This window comes from Gorilla gorilla, chromosome 6 (genome assembly GCF_029281585.2).
Source record: "Gorilla gorilla gorilla isolate KB3781 chromosome 6, NHGRI_mGorGor1-v2.1_pri, whole genome shotgun sequence".
NCBI classification, from domain to species: domain Eukaryota; kingdom Metazoa; phylum Chordata; class Mammalia; order Primates; family Hominidae; genus Gorilla; species Gorilla gorilla.
Genome location: NC_073230.2, coordinates 152,633,155 through 152,642,299, shown reverse-complemented (window position 1 = coordinate 152,642,299; position 9,145 = coordinate 152,633,155). Strand labels below are relative to the sequence as shown.

Genomic DNA, 9,145 nt, shown 5'->3' with positions numbered 1-9,145 from the left:
TTAAACACAGGAGGTGGAGGCTGCAGTGAACTGAGATCACGCCATTGCACTCCAGCCTGGGCAACAGAGCAAGACTCCATCTTAAAATTAAAATAAAATATATAAAAAATAAGCTTCAGTTTGTCCACAGAGACAACTGATGACAGTTACAGTTCTCTATAAAGGGCATACAGACCAAAATGATGCTTGGCAAATATTAGGGTTTCTTACCTATAGATTCTTGGGGCCCCATGAGGAAATGAGGCCACCAGCAAAAGTCAAGCTGATTGATGGCTAGGACTAGAGACTCACAGCAGTGGAGGGGATGGTAAGAACATAGACAGCAAGATGGAAAAGGGATTCTGAGGCATGGACAGAGGGGGAGAGAAAGAAGAAACTGGAAAGAGAAAGACAGTACCCAAACCTTATACATTCCTGCCAGGATCATTCATCCCAGGACTGGTTACTGACACAGATAACTCAGGAGCAGAACCACCCTATGGCCAGCACCTTCCAAAGCCCTGTGAGCCAGGAGCACGTGGGCACTGGAGCTGAGGCCATGTCTTCAGGCCCTTTTTCAGTTTGGGGCTCCTCAGCACCAGGACGGTAGAGTGCAGACAGATGTTGGCATAGATTAGCACTTCCCAGGCCCAGTGCCAGTGATTCTGAAAGTTTATGATTTTCAAAGCAGAAGCAAACAAGGACAGGAAGTACAATGTACAGAAGATGAGGGAAAAGGTGAGTGACTTTAAAGCCATAGTGTAAGCCTGGGTGCTGGGATCACAGGGGCCGGGCCTGAGGTCCCTCATCTGCCCCAACTGCCAGCACAGTGAGACTATGAGCAAGACGGTGGACACTAGGAACAGGAGGAACGGAATCGACCACACAAACCCTTCATAAAGGAAAAAGTAGAGCTGAAATGAAGCCTGCACTCTATAAACTAGAGTTTCGTTTCCGTAGGAACTCAGGGAGACCTTCCTCTGACCAAACAGGATGTTCCCAGTGGCTGATGAGATGACTTCCAGGCCACAGATGATCAGGGAGCCCTTGATCAGCTTGGGCACTAACCGAGAGATCCTCCACTTCAGCCAGGTGAAGGTGGGGTGGGAGAAAGATGAGATCTTCACACAGTAGAAAGCAGCAAGCAAGGCAGTAAACCACAAAGTGAGGGCGTTGAAAAGGTCCCAGAAGATGTTCACATAGGGAACTGCGCGCGAAAAATCTAGGGAGGCCAGGAGGTTGTTCACCATGGCTACCCCATGCAGGCAGAAACGGGAGGCAGCGAGACAGGCCACAATCATGTCACTTGTGGACAGCATCCGGCACCTTACCCACTCCCTGCCCAGCATTGTGACCAAGAAGCCATTCTGCAGCATTGCAGCCAATGACTCCAGGCAAAAGATGGCTATGAAGATCAACGTGGGCAAGGAGGGCATCTTCTCCAGGGAGGTTCTGCTAAGTCTCAGCTCCTACTGCAGAGGGCTGGGACACATCTGCAGGGAAAAACAGCCTCTCTGGCTGAGTCAAGCCACCCTGTTGACACCAGAGACGCAGAAGCCCTTGTCCCTGGATTCATAGAAAATCCCAGCCACCAGCAAATACCCCCAGTCCCCAGAATTTGAAAAGATAATTTCTGCAATCTCCTTTGGCATGCAAATCACTCCCAGCTCAATGACACCGTCTCTATTTGCATAACCTGTATTTGCCTGTCCTTTCTCAGAGCCAGATGCAGAGAAACGTTAACAGAATAGAGGCTGCTGGGGTGACTGAAAATACCCACATTTTGTACATGATGTCTTAGCTGTACTATTTCTTTCCTAACTCTTCTTTAAAAGACATTGTTACTCTTATTGCCCTCCCCAAACCAAAAACCTTCCCTTCACGTTCTGCCTTAATATTTTATTCAGTAGCCTCTATACACTGCCTTAGCTCACCTCCCGAATGGGTGGAACAGAAAAATCATTCGCATGCACAAGGCTTCACATTACCAAGAAAAGGCTCCCTAACCACTGGCCTCTCATGCTGCCTAAAATTTCACTGTCAAGCTCCATATTGGAGTTCATGGAATCTCCAGTTAAAATGTGGATTTCTCTGATATGTTACCATCATCTGTTAACTGTTATCCCCTTGGCTCCAGAGTGCTTGATCAACCAAAAGTAATCAGTTCCTAAGAAGCCTCTGAGGAAATGAGAGAGAGTAGATAAATCATAATGAGAAGACGAGAAAGACAGAGAAGGGACCAGAGGGGACATCACCATAGGAGCTGGGGGAAGCAAGAGTTGGTGGAATGACAAGAGGAGCTCAGGGCAAAGCTGGGCCACAGGGAAGTTTTGCTTTATGTGGAGTGAGCCCTGTCCTATAACAATACTGAATATATAATAGTAAAAACCACCTTGCTGAAACACCTTGTCTTTTTTTTTTTTTTTTTTTTTTTTTTTGACAGTCTCACTCTGTCGCCAGGCTGGAGTGTGGTGATGTGATCTCGGCTCACTGCAACCTCTGCCTCCCAGGTTCAAGCAACTCTCCTGCCTCAGCCTCCCGAGTAGCTGGGACTACAGGCATGTGCCACCATGCCCGGCTAATTTTTGGATTTTCAGCAGAGAAGGGGTTTCATCATGTTGGCCAGGATGATCTCGATCTCTTGACCTTGTGATCTGCCCGCCTTGGCCTCCCAAAGTGCTTGGATTACAGGTGTGAGCCACTGCATAGGGCCCCACCTTGTCATTTTTAAAGTGATTTCACACATGTTACATTTGGTCTTTACCGCCAACCACACAAAATGACACTGGTTCAGATCAGCCAACCCAGGCTCAGGGAGCCATGAGGACAGGTTCAACTGAGGAAAGAATGCCTGTGAATGTGGAAAAAGTAAAAACAAAAGGGTTAAGAGGGAAGAGAGAGAAGGAGGGTAGAAGAAAGCAGAGGTGTGGATAGAAAAACAGGGAAGGGAATCCCCCGGCAAATTTCTCAGATCTTGGAGTCAGGGCTCTCCACCAAGATGAGTCATAGAAAATAGCCTTGCCTACTTCCCATGGTCTCACTCAAGATTCTACAGGTGAGAGAGGCCTGTGTGTGAAAGATTAAAGAGAAATAAAAACAAGGACAAACACTTATGGTGGCGACTTCAAGAAAAAGAGGTTCAGCTCTCGAATATAGCAATTGCTTGAGGAGCTGCTTGTTTGTTTGTTTGTTTGTTTTGAGACGGAGTCTCACTCTGTCGCCCAGGCTGGAGTGCAGTGGTTTGATCATGGCTCACTGCAAGCTCCACCTCCCGGGTTCAGGCCATTCTCCTGCCTCAGCCTCCAGAGTAGCTGGGACTACAGGCGCCTGCCACCACGCCCAGCTAATTGATGAGCTGCTAGTTTTTATTGAACTCTCAAAAGATTGTTAGAGAGCGGATAATTCAACCTGATCAACTGTTTTGTAACACAGCTTCAGTGTCTTTATTTAATTCTTTGCATGTCTTCCTCTGGCTTCTTGAAGACAACAGCAATGAGTGGCTTCTGCATGCTCCACAGCATTTTGGCTCGTCTCAAAATCCTTTGGCCGGAGCCCAGATTCATGATGTCATCAAGAAGCGAGCTGAGGCCATGGTACACACGCCCTGTTGCAGTCACGTGTAACCAAGTAGACATTTAATGTTTGCGGGCAAACTTCATGTTCTCTGCAGAGGTGCCAAAGCGTGCACTTTGCCAGAACAAGTCTTCCCCAGGACTTTTCCTTTCTACAGTTGATAGCTCTAGAAAGTAAACATTTTCTCCTGTTTCAATACTCTTCTATAAGAAGGCTGAAAGAGTACCTTTCCCACAGCCACCTGTTTATCCATCTCTCAATGCTTCACTAGATATATCTTATGGGGGTCCCATGTCCCATTCATAGTCTGCCACCAAAAGAGACCATAAGCAAGATGATGTTTTAGGTTTTTTCTGTTTTTCAAGAGTCCTTCGAATATGAAATAGCAATCAAAATACAAGGTGTTTCTCACAAAAGTTTGGGTCACATTTCTCTTTTTTAAAGGTGTCTCATTCCTGCAGCTGAAGCTAACGAATTATTTTCTGCAGCATGACTGGAGATATTTTTTTAGGATGAAGTCTGAGTCTTCTGTGAAATGGTAGTAATGGTAAACAGGTAACAGCAGAAGACTGGATTAAAATGGAAGATTCTGCAAAGAGCTACTCGCACTTTCCTCACGTCAGTCCTCTACACCAGTAAAGTGCTTTTTGGTTTCTGTTGATTCGTTTGTTTTTTGTTTTTATTTTCTTTTTCTTATCACACTCAAGAATACGTTCTTGAATTCTTAAGAGAATGAATTCTTGGTTCATCTTAGAGACATACAAAAATATATTTCATTTGACAGGTTTCTCAATCTTGGCGCCCATTCCCAACTGAACCTTTGAGTGATGTGCATTGCATAAATACTTCCACGTATTTCCATGGCTTTATCAGGTAATTGATGGCCCACTCCAGGGAAAGGTGGAGGAAAAAGGAAATAACAATGTTTTTAATGGCTAGACTGCACATAAATGTTAAGCTAAACTATGCACAAATTTAATAATGATTTCCCTGCAAGATAAGCCCTAAATATTTTTTCTCACCCTGAAGACTTCCTCTGACTCTTATATTTAAGTAAGTAATTTAGAATAAACATTGGCTGTAATAGCAATCTGGCATAATAGAGAATTTTAGCTTTCTGAAAGTAAATTTGGGAATTTCTAACATCTTCCATTATCAAAATGTGAATGTACAGTTGAATATCGTTTAATATTCAGGTAAATCTACAGACTTTCCTCTCAAATAAAAAATAGCATTTGATAGTTATTTTTGTAATTATAAAGTTAGCCTGCAAGGAAGTTGAGTCCAATTCTATTTCAACTAAAAGATCTTTAGAATGAATCTTTCTCTTTGTCTTGCTCCATTCGAGCATTTAGAAGCAATAAAATTAATCTCTAAAGGAATAAATCAAACGTTCTTCCCATAATGCCATGAACTTCACTCAATGTCTAACATCTACTGGAGGGATAAGTTATGTTTGATAATTTCTAAATCAGTGGTTTACAAATTATGTTTTCCAGGGAGTTCTCATGGTAGGGAAAGGGTAAGAGGAGAACTGAGAAAGTAGAACCATAAACCCTCATTTCCTTTTCAAACACAGCAGTCCTGCTTATATGTATTTTATATACTGAGCTTCTACATACTATTTCAAAGAAAGAACTCCATTGCAAGAAACAAATTTTAAACTGCTACCATAGATAGATCCAAAGTCAACAAGAGGGGTAAGGACAGATTGCATCAACCCACCTTCTTTCCTTTGCTCCCCAAAACTCTTCTAAATTAACTGTGAAAGATTTTTGAGGCCAAGTGCAGTGGCTCACCCCTGTAATCCCAATACTTTGGGAGGGCAAGGTGGGAGGATCACAAGGTCAGGCGTTCAAGACCAGCCTGGCCAACATGGTGAAATCCCGTCTCTACTAAAAATACAAAAAAAAATCAGCTGGGCATGATGGCATGTGCCTGTAATCCTAGCTACTTGGGAGGCTGAGGCAGGAGAATTGCTTGAACCGAAACCCGGGAGGCGGAGGTTGCAGTGAGCCGAGATCACGCCACTGCATTCCAGCCTGGCCTACAGAGAGACTCCATCTCAAAAAAAAAAAAAAAAAAAAAAATAGAAATTAAGGCATAAATCCAAATAAAATAGATGGAAGAGTGATCAAAGATACAACAGCCCTAAGAAAACAGAATCCTATCCAAGCAGAAGGAAAAGTCAAGAATGAACCTGACTTTTACCCAAGATTTGCCATACCAGGTTCCTCTAGAGAAAAACTAGTTAAAAGTCAGTTTAAGATTCAGATTCCCAAATCACTTTGTATACCTGGGCAACCACCACTCTCTCACCCTAGTATTGTCTGGAAAGGATAAAATGGGATCACTGAGCTGGATGTACCTATAGCACAGTTGAGACAAGGGTACTATACTGAGACAGGGACATTAGGTGAGCAAATGCTCTCCTCTCACATGGTTTTTAGAACTCCGGAACCCAGGCTTTTACCCTACAGGCAGATGAGTATCGTCTTTTCCAAGAACTCAAACATTCTAAAAGGAAGACATAAAGACAATATCAGATATCCCTCAAATAATTAGTCCAGCCAATCACTTTACAGTGAAGCCCATAATTAACAAGTCCCATTCATGAGTTCAGAGTTTCCAATCAGCCTTTCCATCTCTTTTGCACAGGAGCAGACAACGAGGAGCTTGGGACATCTGAGAATGGCACCTAGCATGGAAAATAAGACCAAAACAAAACAGGTATTTGGAGGAAGAAAACAATGCAAGGAGAAGAAAGCTTTCCCAAAATGATATCAGTATTCTCAGAGTTATGAGAATATAATAATAACATACAGAACAACAGGTTACTGTTTAAAAGAAATACTCAAAATTTTTTAAAAGAAAGTTCTTGGAATTAAAATGACAATATCTGAGATTAAATGTCAATAGAAGAGCTGAAAGCTAAAATTTATTAAATATCTCAGAAAAGAAAGGAAATAAACCCATAGGTTAAAAACAAAACACAATGCCAATCTGGGATGTCTAATAACCAAGAAATAGGAGTTCTAAACAGAGAGATGTCATAAATGGTGGGAAAAAAAATCAACAAAATAGATGAAAACTTCCCAAAGCTAAAGGACGCGACTCTTCATATTAGAAAGACTCACCAAGTATCTGTCTCATTTCATACACTTTTAGAAAACTGAGCACAAAGAGAAGTTCCTACAAGTTTTTAGAGAGGAAAAGGAGGAGAGGAAAAATACTAAATTCAAAATATAATATTAGGAATTTTATTTTAGACTTTTCCATAGTAATTTTGGAAGCTAGAAGGCAACAGAGCAATGTCTTCAATATACAGAAGGAAAATTATCTCTACCTTGGAATTCTCTATCTGGATACTCAAGTACAAGGACAAAATAAAGGCTTTTCAGACAAGCAAAGTCTCCAAATAAAGTTAATTTTTTATGTTCTCTTTTTCTGGAGGATACTGGAAAATGTGTCCCTCCAAAGTGGGAGAGTAGGCATGATAAAGGAAGACATGAGTCCAGGCAACATGAGGTGAAAGGTGAGAGACAGGCGGAGGAGGCCACCAGGAGGACTGTAAAGGCAGACCCAGGATGGAGGGAGGTACATCAGGCCTGAGCATAAGTCCAGACTGGAGCAGGATATGAAGCCCCAGGAGAAATTTTCTCAGGCAAATACAATTTGAGGATACTTGATGATGGAATTTAGAACAAAAAGCAAACAAAAGGTAATTGTTAAATCAATGGAAACAAAAATGTGTACAGGAAAGAAAAATTAATTGCAGTTTAATACATGGTTTCACCATGAATAGCATTTGCATTGGCATAATATTTTAAACATTAAATATTGATTTTACCATTACAATAAAACTATATTGAAAAGTGGGAGACAGAAGGTGTTTGCCAGAGGAATGAGGGTGAGGAAGAACTAAAGGTTCATATTCCATAGTGGAAAGCACACACACACACATGCACATACACGTGCACATGCACACACACATACACACACACACACACACCAGGTAAAAGAGTTGAAAGTAGTTGCCTTGGGAAACAGGAATTGGAAGAGGATGGAAACGAAAGCCTCTATTTTTAAAAAAACAAACAAAGAAATGCCTGGCCCTTTAAGCAGAAATACCTGGCTCTTTAGTCTAGATGCATATATCACTTTAATAAAATCTTAAGAAAAAATGAGAAAAGTCAAGAAGGAGAGGGGTACAAGTAAAAACAGTCAAATTGGCCCTCTTTGGTTTTCGTAAATGATGGTGCCTCCTAGAAGCAAAGATTCATTTTCCTCTCACAGTTAGGTACTTGACTGCTGTCCTCCGTAAACAGGAATTAAAGTGATCTAATATTACTCATAATTTTATTAAAATCTTCCAAGTATGTGTTCTTCATAATTACTTAGAGGAAGAAAGGGCAGAAGACAATATGAGTCATGTTTCTAAAATGGCTTAATCATCTTGCAAAAAAAATCCTAATCCAAGATTTCCATTTCTCAAATAATAATTTTTCTCCTGATTTTTTTTCTGTCCACCCCGTTCCATCTTATTTCCCCCTCCCATCCTCAGACAGCCCCCACCTGCCACTCAGCAGCCCAGCCCTTCCTTAAGGCACCGGGGGTGAGGGGAGTATTGGTGGTGTTAGATTGTGAAACACTTCTTAGGACAAGGCCAGAATGCGGCAACCGACATACTCACTCTTAGTGGTAGGACAGAACTGGGCATGGGAGGGTAAAATTAAGGGGTAAATGAAGAGGCATCTGCTATCCTCCCGAAATAATGGGAAAACTCACCCGTTTCCTCTTAAACTCAATGGAGAAGGAGTTTTCAAAAGCATTCCCAATCTTTCAGCTCCTGACAACGCCCACAGAAATCCCTATCATTTTACTTGCCTGCACGTGCAGAAATGAAGAATGTAGAAGAACTTCAGTATGGCTAAAGTGGTGGCGTTTCCAGCTGGGTAAAACTAGGAAGGGATTTCAGAGTGGTTGCAGGAGCACTAGGGAGTGAATGTGGAACCAACAGGAAATGAGCACCAGGCTCCCAGGTAAGTCGGTTGATAGATTTGTTCATTTTTTTCCTCCATCAGATAATGGGAACAAAAGTAAGAAAAAAATGTTTTTTAAAAAATCACAAGGCCAAGCACGGTGACTCAAGCCTGTAATCCCAGAAGTTTGGGAGGTGATGCGGGTGGATCACCTGAGGTCAGGAGTTCGAGACCACCCTGGCCAACATGGTGAAACCCCGTCTCTACTAAAAATACAAAAAAAATTAGCCGGGTGTGGTGGCAGGCGCCTGTAATCCCAGCTACTTGGGAGGCTAAGGCAGGAGAATTGCTGGAACTCGGGAGGTGGAGGTTGCAGTGAGCAGAGATTGCACCATTGCACTCCAGCCTGGACAACAGAGCAAGGCTCTGTCTCCAAAAAAAAGAAAAAGAAAAAGAAAAAGAAAAAGAAAAAGAAAAAGAAAAGAAAGGAAAGGAAAGGAAAGGAAAGGAAAGAGGGAGGGAGGGAGGGAAGGAAGGAAGGAAGGAAGGATGGATGGAAGGAAGGAAAAAAAATAAAAAACCACAAGATATTAAATAGTTCCAGAAAAGAG

The 9,145-nt window shown here is 42.2% G+C and overlaps 1 protein-coding gene across 1 annotated transcript; it reads right to left on the bottom strand.

Moving 5' to 3' along the window:
* Positions 1 to 476: 476 nt before the first annotated feature.
* On the bottom strand, positions 477 to 1,415 carry LOC101127274 (taste receptor type 2 member 62). Its single transcript, XM_004046398.3, has one exon. The coding sequence runs from the start codon at positions 1,413 to 1,415 to the stop codon at positions 477 to 479; it is 939 nt and encodes a 312-aa protein (XP_004046446.2).
* Positions 1,416 to 9,145: the final 7,730 nt, after the last annotated feature.

Excerpts from the sequence above, each read along its gene's own strand:
- LOC101127274 (XM_004046398.3), bottom strand. The coding sequence starts at position 1,415 with ATGCCCTCCTTGCCCACGTTGATCTTCATAGCCATCTTTTGCCTGGAG.